A 14820-nucleotide genomic window follows, 5' to 3' on the forward strand; every position below is an offset into this window, starting at 1 on the left:
GAGCGCGGCTCAGCACGGCTCAGCCTTGCTCACACCACTATGTCCCAGGCCTTACAATATTCTTTCATAAGCTATCTGAAACCCATCCAACTTCATCCATCTCAACTCCAACAACCATCCAAGCCCTTTGATCTGTCATATCCCCAATGGTGCACAAATTGTAATGTAGTTATCCGGGACCATGTATGTTTCAGATTAGTTACAAAGTAGATGAGGTTGAAAAAAGACCTATCAAGCTCAACCTATGCTAAATTTAGACGACAGATACCAATCCTATATTTGTATTTACAGTTCCATCATTTGAAGGTAGGGTCATCTGAACACATTACAAAACAGTTGAATACTGACTGTATTACAAATCTACAGGCCCATGGAGCACAGACAAATGGTTGTCAATCAGATCTGACATGGGAAGAAATCAAGGTACTATTCGGTTTGGGTTTCTATTATTGACTAGTTATTGAACCTCCAGGAACTGGAAGAATAACAACATCTAAAGGGGCTTAGATCTAGTGCTGCACAGGCTTCTTTCAGGCAGGCTGAAAGCAAGTCAAGTACGGAGGAAATATTCCGAACAATGAGGACACAGGAGAGTACAAGACTTACCGTTGACAATGTCATATTTCTGTGCTAACAATGCTGCTTGCAAGCTCCTTCCGCAGCCCGGTGGTCCATACAGCAGGACTCGTGGTGTGTGAGGGGCCACAGTTCGAGCCCGGCTTAAGACAAATGTTAGAACTAGGAAAGAAAAAAGGAAAACCATGGATGGAGTGTGCAGTCCGAAAGACACAATCAGGCTGCAAAAAAAGTTTATATTAAAATACAATCTTTGACTACAAATGTGCTAGGCTATTTGTCTAATTGACTTCTTACATGTGTATTAGTATTTACTACAGGTGAGGTGTGCTATGCAGTGTGTCATTTTTGGGGGATCTACAACTACAACTCTTTTTGCCTCTGTTCTTCAAGTAGAAGAAGTATTAGATGTTTGTCGTGTAGGTATTCTTAGGACTGATGCATCATGCAGCAAGTTCATTACATTATCTGAGCTGCCGCTGTTGGTTTCTGCAGCGCAAGTAAAGGGACTTGGGTTTAATCACACCCTTAGTATACTAATGCCTCATTTTTGTAATATCCTCCGATCAGCTACAGGCAGAGACTTCTGCTTACAAATGAAGCTAATTTCTAGTAAATAACTGTAAGTTAATTAGGAGTAATAATCCCCTAGATGGACTCCCCGACTAATTATCTTGAATACAGAAGGATTCAGAAGCTTGATGTACCGCAGGAAAGATCTACAGAGGATTTGCTCGTATGTGTGCTTGTTTTCTTCATTTCCCATCCCTAATTTATCTCTCTGCATTATTAATTAATAATAATTAATATTCAAGCACCCATGTCTTTATTTACTGTTCCAGGCATGAATTCTTTATGACTGCTGATATCAACTTTTAGATGTACAGTAATTAAGCCATTTGGAAACTAATTAATTTGCTGTGTGTGAGGTAAAAGACAATTACATGCTCTACACTTGTCTTCTTCTTTTTTTACCTAGAAGGGCATTATTTTGTGTTAAACAAAAGCCTGTGGCAAGAGGTCAAAATACAAACAACCAATCAATTAGAAGCATATGTGAGAAGATAAGGCCGTTCAGTCCTGAAAAGACGCTTGGTGCCATTTGAAGCTCGCGACTGTCAGTGTACAAGGTACTTTGCTCTTTTAAGGCCTGTGCGTATATGTTGGACGCAAGCATTTGTCACAGTTGTTAAAGGACAGAGTAGTAATACCGCGCAACAAGTCACTGACAAACCATCGTCATCTTAGTACACATCCCTGTACATGTCAACCCATTGCATTTCCTAATATTAAAATATAAAGGGTCCGTGTACCTCAATACAACTACAGTAGTCCTATTTCATACCACAACACGGTAACCCTTTATGGTTGCAGTTGAGATCAATTACATTGTTCCTAACCGTACTTGCTCCGTTTCCCCCCCAACTGCCCCTGTTCCCCATTTGTCACCTTGTGAGAAGACATCCATGCAGGGTTGGTCTGCATTGATCTTCTTGCATATCTTGGTGAAAGTCCGCAGTATGCCAGGAATATTTCTGTGATACTCGAGAAGTCGCTGTCCCGTCTCTTCCTCTGAGATGCCTTCTGGTTCGACTAAGTTTATCTGCACTTCTGGGTCGTCGGGCCAGTCAAAAGTGGTATGGTAAACCTCTACAAGGTCACAGAAAGCCATGTGTCACGCATACGTTAAAAGTAATATAGAGCTGTCATTAATGCTGTCTTGTTTGTCCTAATATAGGTTCAAGGGTAAAGCTGATCAATAAACAAATAGTCGTTGATTAGTGCCAAGAACGAAATAAACATTTCATTTTCAAAATGTGAAGCAATCAAATTGACTATTCAATACATTAATATTTTGTATACGTATACGGTGCCTTTTAAATATACTTGAAGTGCATTCATGTAGCTATCGCTGCAGTCCAAGACCCTATAGAGCCGGGCTCTTAAACTGGCGGCCTGCAGCCCAAATGTTACCTGTGAGAGGCCATAATGTGGCCCTTAAGCAACTCCTATGAAATTAGCAGGGGCAACTCCCTTGTAAGTTACAGTAATGTAAATATATCTGGTACAGATGATCAAAAAGCTTGCAAAATATTATAATTTTCAAGTCTTTAAATGTATTATAAATGACATTACAATTAGTTTGTGGCCCTTCTACTCCTAAATCTTTTCTGGTTTCGCCCCTTTGGAGAAGTGGTTGAAGAGCCCTGCCATAGAGTGTGTGTAATTGGCTAAGGCCATTGAACCTAAAATCTTGTGTACTCAAACGAACACCTTTCTCCCTTAATAGAGATGCATTGACTACGCTTTACAGAATATACTTTCATTCTGATAGTACAGAAAGGCTTCCACTCTACCTCCAGTTGAGCAGTCCATCCTTTTCCCCATATTCCTCTCAATCAGTACAGTGTCGGGAGCATCCAGCACCACTGGTAACCAGAGAAAAATATTGAGATATTGCCTGAGATACATTGTAATCTTAGTGGATAGCAACCTATACTGTACAGCGTAGGCCAACTGAGAAATGCGATCATTTGCTGCTCAAGGGTTATCTAATAGTAGATGCAATAAAGTTTGTTCAGTGCATGTCATAGTCTATAAGCAGACATATATTGCTGACAATTGGCACTTGATTAAATATGGAAATTGCTGGAAAGCAGATGAGAGCACAGCTTCTAAGTACCTGACCACTGATAGCTTTGGCTGAGGTTCTAATACCAGGCCCTGCCTCCAAAGCTTTGCATGTGAAGTCCAACCCCTGGGTGACTAGATAGGCCTTCTACATATAAGCAACCATATGATATCCATCATATCATACAGAGAGCGGTATTTTGGAAGATACATTCAAAGTGTTTGTCTCATAGTGGAAAACATCAATCACGTTTCTCACAGGGACTGAAAAAGTGACTAGTACACTTTTTTCTGTACAGTGGAAATTTGACCATGTCCATCGCTTTGGTCCTTTGTGCTATAGACGGCAGTGTTCAGCTGACTTTATAATTTATAATAATGGTAATATCACTATATCAGAGGGCCTCCAACTTCTGTTACTGACCTGCAAAAAAATACTGGGTTTGCTTAAAGATGGTCACATTGAGAAGCAGAATAACAGATTGTGGAGGGATAGCAGCAACCCATGAGAAGTTTGACTGTATATGGTTACATGTATCTGCTTACTCAGAGTTCACAATGTGTTCCCAATGCTTCCTTTGTGTTGTTATGCCAGTCTTTGCAAGGTATTCAATTCATTGCTTACCTACATGATCAGGTGCAGTACCAGTCATCTGCAACATTAACGCCTGTTCACGCGTTTGTGGAAATCCTTCCAAAACCCAACCCTACAAAACAAAGCCAGGGTAGAAATGACATCTCCGGCATCTTAGACAAGAGATAACTAAGCCAAGGAGCTATCACATACTGGAATTTAGGAGGCTGGGTGGGGGCTGAGGCAGCGATTCAGTGTTCAAATAACCTTATAGTGAGCAAGTAAAAGGGGATCAGAGCCCTAAGCATTAAGACGTCCGCACATTTTCAGAAACACAAGCACTTTGTTATAGGAAACACCTGTACAATGGACTTGTGTGATGTCCACAGCTAAAGTTAAAGAAAATTTGCACGGAAACGGTTTCTCCAGGAATAACTTGACTAGACCTGTGCCTTTCAATAGAAACTGACCAGAGAGACAAATGTTATGTTCGTACCATCCGTCATTAAAAAGAAAACATAGCGTCTCCTATTTTATAAATGTCTATCACTGCACATCGTTAACAGTTACAACACATAAGAGGAAACATTTAAGGTCCCCGGAGATTGTGCTCGAAAAACATCTTTTAATAACTATCAAGTTCTTCAAAAATGTATCACAAGCTACAACAGCCCGACACTTCTCCGTGACAAATATGGCTCCTAGGACTGTGCACTAAACAATCCTACTGAAAGAAGAGACTTCAAGTTGCTTTAAGAAAATACAACTGCACCCCAAGACTTCATGCATATTAAACACTATGTAAGACAGTTTGTGGTGTTTTTTTTTATACATTATTGTAGATATTTCCTGGGGTCTCGGAATTCAGAGGTACAAATGCACACAAATAAAGAGGAAATCAATCAATCCTTTAATTAGAATATATTATCCAGCGTCTTGACACATCAGTGGAATGTCTATTCCACCGCGGAGCTGTGTGCTTTGTTCAGAACAGGTTAATTGATATTCTGATGTGCATTCCCTTCCTCGCTAGCGCTCGCTCCATACCCCCAGTGGTTTGGTTCTGTTTTATCACACATCAAAAAAGCCGTCTGCTCAGGGCACCCTGAGCATAGCTCCGAGCTGGAGGTCTGAACAGCTGCACGGAGACTGGTATCACAGGAGGGACAAGCTTCTAGCAGATGTCACAGATAAAATAAAAATCTATGCTTATAAATATATATATATGGGCAGTCATAGGGCAGAGGAGGCTAGGGAAACAAAGAGTAACAAGGAAAACACAGCGGAGCAAGACCTGACTTACAAACATGCTATCTCATGCACTCAAATAAGTAGACGGTGTTAATGAGAATTAGATAATTGCATACAGACACCTTACATGTTGTTTCTTTAGAAGGCTAAAAACCTTTCTTCTGTTGGACACAATTAACTATATATATATACAGCTGCATCAGCCGTTACTCAAATCCTTCACGCATTGCGTACATCGGAATACCGATGTCATGACGCGGGATTTCTTCCAACCGTACCGCCTTAAGACGTGAGTGCGGCGAGTGCAGAAAATGGCATTTTAGTGTTCTGGTTTTTAAACACCTGAAATTGACACAGTAGCACAGTACTCTACACATTACAATTCATTCATTTCATTGCACCCAAAGAAACAGAATCCATAAAATTCAAACAAAGCAACCGCGATAAGCGCGGGTGCCTGGGGCTATTGGCCGCGTTCATGCCGCGTGGAGTACAGCAGCGTACACGAAATCGGCGCTGTGATTTGTTCGAATAACAGCCGCTGCAGCTGTCTGTGTGTGTGTGTGTGTGTGTATGTATGAATATATACAGTGTTCGACAAATCACCCAAAAATCTACTCGCCCAACCAAAAAATCTACTCGCCACCTAGTCCCGCCCCTAACCCCGCCCTATTCCCGCCCCAACCCCGCCCTAGTCCCGCCCCCAACCCCACCCTAGTCCCGCCCCCAACCCTGCCCTAGTCCCGCCCCCAACCCTGCCCTAGTCCCACCCCCCAACCCTGCCCTAGTCCCACCCCCAACCCCACCCTAGTCCCACCCCCAGGCCCACTTTTAAAAAAAATGAATAAATTCATAGTAAGAACAACATTTGTTTTTGACATTAGTTTATTTATTGTATTACATTATACTACAATTAGTCCTTGTTACGTGTGTATGTGTGTGTGTGTCTGTAAATGTTCCTGAACCCCATAACCAGTGCCTGGACGCCGCCGCGTCACAAAATCTAAAGCAGCAATCCCGCCTGGGATCTTACCTGATCCGCAGTCCCTCAATGTCCAGGTAGGCGCATTCCCGCAATGTTATAAATTGGAGGGGAGGTGTTCCCTACCTGTCTTCTGGGTTAGTGGGGATTCCGATGTCTTCCGTGTGAAGCTTGAGTCAGATCTGGAATAAAGCAGTGTAGGTTATTTTGGTAAAGTATAGGGCAGTTAAGATATATAGGGTAAATAAGAGATCCAGAGTGTGAGAGAGAGTGTGGGTGAGAGAGAGAGACACACACACACACACACACACAGAGAGAGAGAGAGACACAGAGAGAGAGAGACACAGAGAGAGAGAGACACACAGAGAGAGAGACACACAGAGAGAGAGACACACACAGAGAGAGAGAGACACAGAGAGTGAGAAAGAGACACAGAGAGAGAGAGAAAGAGAGAAACACACAGAGAAAGAGAGACACACAGAGAAAGAGAGACACACAGAGAAAGAGAGACACACATAGAAAGAGAGACACACATAGAAAGAGAGACACACAGAGAAAGAGAGACACACAGAGAAAGAGAGAGAAAATGAGGGAGACACAGAGAGATAGAGAGAACACACACACAGAGAGAATGAGAGACAAAGACAGAGAGAGTGCGACAGGGTGAGGGCGACAGGGAGAGGGTGAGGGCGACAGGGAGAGGGTGAGGGCGACAGGGAAAGGGTGAGGGCGACAGGGAAAGGGTGACACAGGGAGAGGGTGAGAGGGTGACACACTCACAGACACACACACACACACAGACACAAACACTCATACACACACACACACACACACACACACACTCACAGACACAAACACTCACAGACACACTCACACAAACACTCACTCACTCACACAAACATACACTCACAGACTCAAACACACACACACACTCACAGACTCACAGACACACACACTCACATACTCTCTCACACACACACACACACACACACACACACACACACACACACACACACACACACACACACACACACACACACACACACACACACACACACACACACACACACACACATACACACACACACACACACACAAACACTCACACAAACATACACTCACAGACTCAAACAGACACACACAGACACATACTCACTCACACTCACAGACACACACTCAGACACACACACAAACACTCAGACATTCACAGACACACCCACACACAAACACACACACACACTCACACACACCGACACTCACACACACAGACACACTCACCCACAAACACTCAGACACACACACCCACTCACACTCACAGACACCCACACCCACTCACACACCCACAGACACACCCACACAAACACTCACAGACACACACAGACACACACACACTCACTCACACACACACAGACAGACACTCACAGACACACACTCAGACATACACACTCACAGACACACCCACACACACACCGGCACACACACTCACACACTCAGACACACCCACCCACACACACACAGACACATTCACCCACACCCACTCACAGACACACAAACACCCACCCACACAAACACTCAGACACACACCCCCACACTCACATACACCCACACTCACAGACACACCCACCCACCCACAGACACACACACTCACACACCCACACACAGACACACCCACACAAACACTCACAGACACACCCACACAAACACTCACACACACACACAGACACACACACACAGACACCCACACTCACAGATACCCACAGACACAAACACACACACACACAGACACACACTCACTGGGTGGGTGACTGGGATGGTATTCATTGGAAGGGAGGGGGCCCACCTGTTCCTCCAGGGCCTGCTTGTCCTCCACATGCTGCTCCACATGCCAGAGGATAGGGCAGGAGTTGCGGGAGGATCGGGGGGGCAGCGGGAGGATCGGGGGGCCAGCGGGAGGATCGGGGGCCAGCGGAGGGGTCGGTGGGCCAGCGGTAGGATCGAGGGGGCCAGCCGGACAGGCGCACGGCCACCAACCTCCCCGATGGGAAACATGGCAAGCCACGCGTGTGCCCAGGCTACAGCCAGGAGGGGGGTAATGGGGAGGTCAGGCAGCCAGACATTAGTCGGACATTAATAGGGGTCAGCATTAGTTGCAGGGGGATCGGGGGCCAACGGGATATCGGTTCCCTGCCGCACGGCCACACCAACCTCCCCGATGGGAAACGTGGCCGGGAACTCCACGTGCCCCCCCCCCCTCCAGACTGCTTCCCTTCTTCCCCGCTCCTATTACCCTGCCCGCGCGGGTGCCAAAGGAGCGTGGGACGGAGGGGAAGCGCCTACCTTGTCCTCCAGCAATGGGCAGCAGCTGCGGGGACTCCCCCTCCCCAGCAATGGGCAGCAGCTGCGGGGACCCCCCCCCCCAGCCTACATCCCGCCCGGGCAGCAAGCGGGGATCGGGTGCAGGGAGGGGGGGGAGGGGCTGACCCAGCCAGCCGGTCCCCTTCCTCGCGTCAGGCCAATGAGGGAGGGGGATTACTTATTTATTATAAAAATAAATAAAAAAATTGGCGAGAGCAGGGGAATTCATAGAGCCGTAGCAGCGGCCTAAATCCACTCGCCAGCGGCCTAAATCCACTCGCCACAGGCGTGTGGTTATCATTAATTGTCGAACACTGAATATATATATATATATATATATTCATACATACATATGTATGCATTTATTGTTTTAAGTATGTACAGAACCAAATATTTCATGCTTTTACAAGAACTCCTTTATAATTACCCCGATAACTGCACCTTTGGCATTCAGGGAGTGAGATTCCACCTGTTAAATAAAAGCCTCCAAAAAAAATTAATCTGAAGTGCATCTTTTGTGACATTTAATGTTGTACTTCTTGGAGTTATACTTTGAAGATTCGATTTTGAAGGGAGTGCAGATCTGTAATAGTGTGGCGAGATTTTGTGAGTAAAGTGAGCTCTGGAGATTCTATCTGGCTGTTTGTCAGGGCCTGTTACTTATAACAGTGCCATGTACAACTACTACAATACACGGCAGATTGTGTGGTGCAGATGGGAAAGAGAAAAGTGACACACAGAGGCACGCAATGTGATCTACCTCATAACCTGTGCGTCATGTAACTCTTCCCTAACGCCTCCTGTTGACACTCCTAAAAAAACAAAACAAGCGGATGTGCAAAAACTGGGGTAAAGTCCTTGATACATTGGTGCAAAGAGGCGCAACACAAAAAATGACACAATTTGCTCCAGTTTCGCTCCAAAATTGCCTTAGTACGTAAGCCCCGATATTTCTGTACATGTGCTGCAGTGCAAGACCTGCCTTTCTCCTCTAGCACAATGCAAAGCTTCACCTTACGTGGTATATGCCAAAGTGTCCAGTTGTCCAGCTACATTCTTTGTCCAGGCTTGGCAAATTCCTCACTCGCCTAGCCCTGCTCTTTGCTGGAAGAATGGTTTTATATTTTGGGTTCTTAACACTCTGTAAGGGTCTTCTTGTCCAACAAACTCAAAGACAGCTTTTTAACCCCTCTCTCTCTGCTACAGGGGACAGCAACACATTGCAAAGGAAAGCGTTTCTGGACCCTGTGGCAGTGAAAGGGTCAATGATAGAGAAACTATTGGATGACAGAGTGCTGTCGCTATACTGTAGCTCAGACAGATATGTTAATACGTTCCTCTTTGCCCATGTCTAGATGAATGTCTTAACCTACACAGGATACAGAACTGGGGCATTCCCTTTAATAACACGAGTGGGAATGTCTCTCTGCGTAAGACAATTAAGAACTCAATGATTTCTGCTACTATTTCACTGTGGAATCCATGGTGACAAAGACTCGCATTCAGCCATCTGGTAGTTTGAAGCTCACAATTCGGCTGCAAGGCAATGCAGTTCTCAGCTGCAGAATCGAACAGATAGAGGCAGCCCTGCAGTACAGGTAATGAAATAGTTAAGATACCATATAAATCTTTTATGGCAACAATAGTCTACATAAAGGTGGTGTTGACAAGATCCATCATCTGATGACAACCTAACTACTCCTGTGCACCAGCCCCTACCATGCACAATGATGAAAAGATTACGCTGTAATTCACTATTAGACTCCAGCTGTATTGAACTTTTCCTTTGCACAGTTGGAAGAGTGAGATTCCTCCCCCCAGCCCCCTCCCAAGTTGTCTCCTGCGGGGTGGGAGCACTTTGTGCAGGATTCAGTGGGACATTACCCACTCTCTATGAGTCCCCGTGGGGTAACAAGTCATCAGATCTGCTTCCTTAGGCCTCCATTTTAACACAATGCCTGCAATAAGTTTCTCTCTCTCTCTGCTATAATACCTGGCAGCCTATTCCCCTGTATGCCTAACCACATTTAGATGAGATTTAACACACCGCAGGCAGTCTCTGCAGGCCTGTTGATCAATAAAAAGCCTTCTCCTCTGAGGCTGCATTTGACATCTTTAAACCTGGGAGTGTCAAAAAATGGGAAACATTTTTTTGCCCTTCTACTGTCAGCGGATGGGAATGGAGCAATTAATGCCAGCGCAACGACACAGCGCGGAGAAATAAAACACACAACTGCCAGCACAGGGCAGCACTTTATTCCAACATGTTAACATTTACAGTCTACAAAGAGCGAGAGGGGCCGGGGGGGATATTGCAGGCGTACGAGTGTAAATTGCAGAAACAAAAAAATCCTGCCCACAACTTATTGTGCGTTTCCTATTATTTGTATTGTTTTGTTGTGTAGAGAATTTATCGCTATTGGGAAGAGCTAGAAAACAATAACTACAGTGCTGTCTGGTGAAGACAAGTGGTATCTTGGTACATACACCGTGTGTACAGCGTGCAACATTTAAAGCAGGGGTGGCCAACACCAGCCCTCGAGGGCCATCAACAGGTCAGGTTTTCATGATATCCCTGCTTCAGCACAGGGGGTGCAGTCTTTGCCTGAGCCACTGATTGAGCCATCGTTGTGTTGAAACAGGGATATCCTGAACACCTGACCTGGTGGTGGCTCTTGAGTATGGGAGTTGGTCATCCCTGGCATTAAAGGTTCTAGATATTAATCAGAACATTCAACAAAATCAGTAAAACTACATTAAAATATATGGGGGAAATTGCTGCTGGGAAATATTATGAGACTCGTGACGACTGAGTGAAGTTCACCCAAAATGTGCTAGGTTTGCCTTGTAGCTTCCTCTCATCTTACCAAGGACGTGTTTTGGTTCAAGGTCATAGATATTCTCAGGTTTTCCAGGCCTTACAATGCTCTCCTCCAGATGATCAGGAAGATCCAAGGATGGAAGTAAATACAACTCAATGGGATTTAATCATGATTAACACTGCAGACGTTAGCCAGAGGTGTGTGTAGGGAGTGGGCTAATCTAAATCAGCATATTCATGGCCTTTTATGACCTTCTGGTAGTGCCGGCTATGTGGCCGGGTTCTACGTTTATTAAGAGGTTCTTGTTGTCGGCTCAAACGCATATTAAGCTTGGGATCAGACACTTCTCTTCCACTGGCACACATGCACAGTCCTGACAATATATATCTTATAATGACAGTAAATGTACTAGCCTAAGAAGTAATGATAACTGCTGGGGATGTGCAATTATCTCATTTTATCCCAAAGTGTAACCCTGTGGTCCACCTGATATTGGCACAATGGGCTATGATTTATTCAGTTCATGATCAAATCTGAGCCATCTATTCCATTTCCTGGGAGAACGATCCGCACCTATTTGTAATGCTAAGGTCGAGGAGTACTTTTAAGTAATCAAGGCTCTATATCACGGGGCTCAACTCCAGTCCTCAAGACCCCCCCAACAGCTCTGGTTTTAAGGATATTCCAGCTACAGCACAGGTGGTTCAATCAGTGGCTCAGTCAAAGACTGAGCCACCAGTGCTGAAGCTGAGACTGATTGAGCCACCTGTGCTGAAGCTGGAACTCACTGAGCCACCTGTGCTGAAGGTGGGATATCCTTAAAACCTGACCTGTTGGGGAGTCTCGGGGACTGGAGTTGAGCCCCCCAGCTCGAGTCCCTTTCTCACCCAGTTCCGTTGCACCAAAACATTAGATCTAAGCTCTATGGTTATTATATTGCTATACTTGGTATACCACAGCATTTACTAGCAGCGCTATATAAAAACAAAAAAGGAATACAATTGTTATTATGAATTACTGTACCAATACAAAGCTGAAACATCTCAGCCTGACAGAGCAGTGAGCAGTGCTTAGCCGACACAAATAATTGAAGTGTAGCGTTTTGCATTCCAAAAACTTTAATTATACCGTGTAAGTTCAAAGGGAGGAGCTGCATTATTGATTACAGCATACAAGTTTCAGCACTGGAGCGCAACTAATCCCTTCCCTCAATTATTTCTTCCTGTTCAGACTTTTTAGTTCTGGATCCCAACATGCTGATTATAAGAGATAGCCACCTGTGCTGAAGCAGGGATATCCTGAAAACCTGACCTGTCGGGGGCCCTTGAGGACTGGAATTGGCCGCCCCTGTTCTAGAGTGACCACTTGGTACCATGTCATCAGTGGAAGGTTTACCCATCCACCGTGTTCACTCTACCTTTTTCTCTTCTGTGTTTACTGTAATTTCCGATGTGGGAAATGTTTGGGAAGAATTAAATATTGAGATGGGATATGGACATATTGAAGTGGCATGTGTACTGACTGTTCTTGGTTCTTAGAACAATCCCAGAACTGGTTTTCCAGCCCTCGTTCTGTGTTAACGCAACAATCTTCTCCAGAAGCCTATATGCTTTAAACATGCCCTGCTCTATTAAAAATAACAAGAAGTGTTCAAAAATCATGATTTTGCTCATCTCTAACGTTTGAGGTTGGCATGGTAACATTTAGACTGCACTGTGCTCCAGGGAGAGCTCCATTTTAACCTCCCGGATAGGGGTAATTTTATATCCAAAGTAGCTGTTTTTATCCGAAAATCCCTGTTGCAGTAAATGGGAAATTTCAGCCTAAATTCACGTCTGTCGATATTCAAATACTGGACGAAGCAGCAGATTTAAAAAAAAAACAGCATTTGGACGGGCAAGAATAGATTCAATTAACGTAAAATGGCGATCAGAGAAGACTGCGGCTTTGTTAGTTTACAGCAAACCTGGGGCCAAGTCATCAACCCCCAACCTAAACAAGTTACAGGTAGGTGGAATTAAACACCCCAATACACAGGGTCATTAGGCCACGAGATATAGGGTGTGTGCGGGGCAGCTTTTGATGCTCAGTTCCAACATGGAACGGAGAATAGCCAGCACAGTTGTGTCTTGAGAATGGAAGAATGGAGATAGATCTGCTTCTGATTGCGGCAAGCGGGGCAGGACTGATACATAATCTGGGGACTGCAAGTGTTCTGTGAATAGTTACGTTTCTTATTTGAAAATTGCTTCATAGCATCTTTTCCGCCTACACCAGTGGTTTCAACCATTTTTTGGATAAGGAACCCCAACCCTCTCCAATAGCGTGTCTGAGATCAGATGTATTGTAAGAAACCCCAACCCTCTCTAATAGCGTGTCTGACATCAGATGCATTGTAAGGAACCCCAACCCTCTCTAATAGCGCGTCTGAGATCAGATGCATTGTAAGGAACCCAACCCTCTCTAATAGCGCGTCTGAGATCAGATGCATTGTAAATTCTTCTGTGTTTGCTACAATTTTTAATGACATGAAAATTGTAGGGAACCCTTTAGGGATGTCCGCGGAACCCAACAGTTCATGGGAAACCCTTTTGAAAAACAATGGCCTACACTATTGGCAGCATTCCTGGTAAATACTGCTGTGGTTAAGTCTGGAAGAAGTATAGCCGACTTGGTCATAGATCTCAGGAGGTGTAAAGGATGGAGCATTGCTGCTTTATCTCTTACTCTGCGTTGCTGACCGACAAGGGTTAAAGAATCCCAAAGTCTCAATTTACATGCTTACTAAATCCATTGTTTTCATATTGTTGAAACCTGGCTATTTGAGTACCTGTCAAAAGTTGTGTGTATCTTTAGAATGAATGCTCACAATGTATTGTGCACTAAGAGATGGTCAGAAAATGTGGCTATGTTAAAGAAGATACAGCAGATGTTCGATAACAGGGGTGGGCAACTCCAGTCTTCAAAGGGCCACCAGGTCAAGTTCAGGATATCTCTGCTTCAGCACAGGCGGCTCAATCAGTGACTCAGCCGAAGACAGGCGAAGACTGAGCCAGGGATATCTTGAAAACCTGACTTGTTGATGGTCCTTAAGGATGGAGTTGCCCGCCCCTGTTCTACAACATGAAGAGATGCTTGATCAATATTGTTTTTGTTCCTGCATACTGTATTTGCCAAGAATGTTGTAGCTATTCCTGGCGTCTGAGGTTAGAGAAGGTAGCCTGCAATCTGCGATGGTCCCTTTTAAGTATGGATGACTGGGATGGATGCTCTCAGGTGACATAATGACTAATAGTTCATAATGCCAAGCACGCGTGCTAGAAAGCACAGTCAATCTGTTGATGCTCACATTTATCTTTCTGTCTGCTTTTTATCCTGCCACCTGCCTCAGGCAATCAACAAAGCTCTCCTTGTTCTGTCTTTGATCATGCCTGTGCTCCTCAATTAGCATATGCATGCTTTCATCATCAACTTTTATTCTGTTAATAGGGCGTCTGCTCCACGCTGCTCAAACCGCTCCATTTCCCTACAGCAAGCAGGCCGTTCCTGAACCGTACGGGGGATTGCTATAGCAGGGCCCAGCATCCTTGGGAAAAGCTAAGAAAGTTTGTGGGGGCAATACAGACAAG

General features: G+C 44.8%; 1 protein-coding gene across 4 annotated transcripts in view; it reads right to left on the reverse strand.

Moving 5' to 3' along the window:
• Nucleotides 1–14820, reverse strand: part of AK8 (adenylate kinase 8) — a 58526-nt gene that overhangs the window by 25639 nt on the left and 18067 nt on the right. For all 4 annotated transcript variants that reach the window (XM_075578755.1, XM_075578756.1, XM_075578753.1 and 1 more), the window contains 4 exons: nucleotides 3833–3914; nucleotides 2934–3005; nucleotides 2026–2226; nucleotides 607–738 (listed from right to left, as the gene is read on the reverse strand). In XM_075578755.1, the coding sequence (XP_075434870.1) occupies nucleotides 607–738; nucleotides 2026–2226; nucleotides 2934–3005; nucleotides 3833–3914 (487 nt within the window). The remainder of the gene's footprint in view (nucleotides 1–606; nucleotides 739–2025; nucleotides 2227–2933; nucleotides 3006–3832; nucleotides 3915–14820) is intronic.

Source organism: Ascaphus truei, chromosome 21 (genome assembly GCF_040206685.1).
Source record: "Ascaphus truei isolate aAscTru1 chromosome 21, aAscTru1.hap1, whole genome shotgun sequence".
NCBI classification, from domain to species: Eukaryota; Metazoa; Chordata; class Amphibia; order Anura; family Ascaphidae; genus Ascaphus; species Ascaphus truei.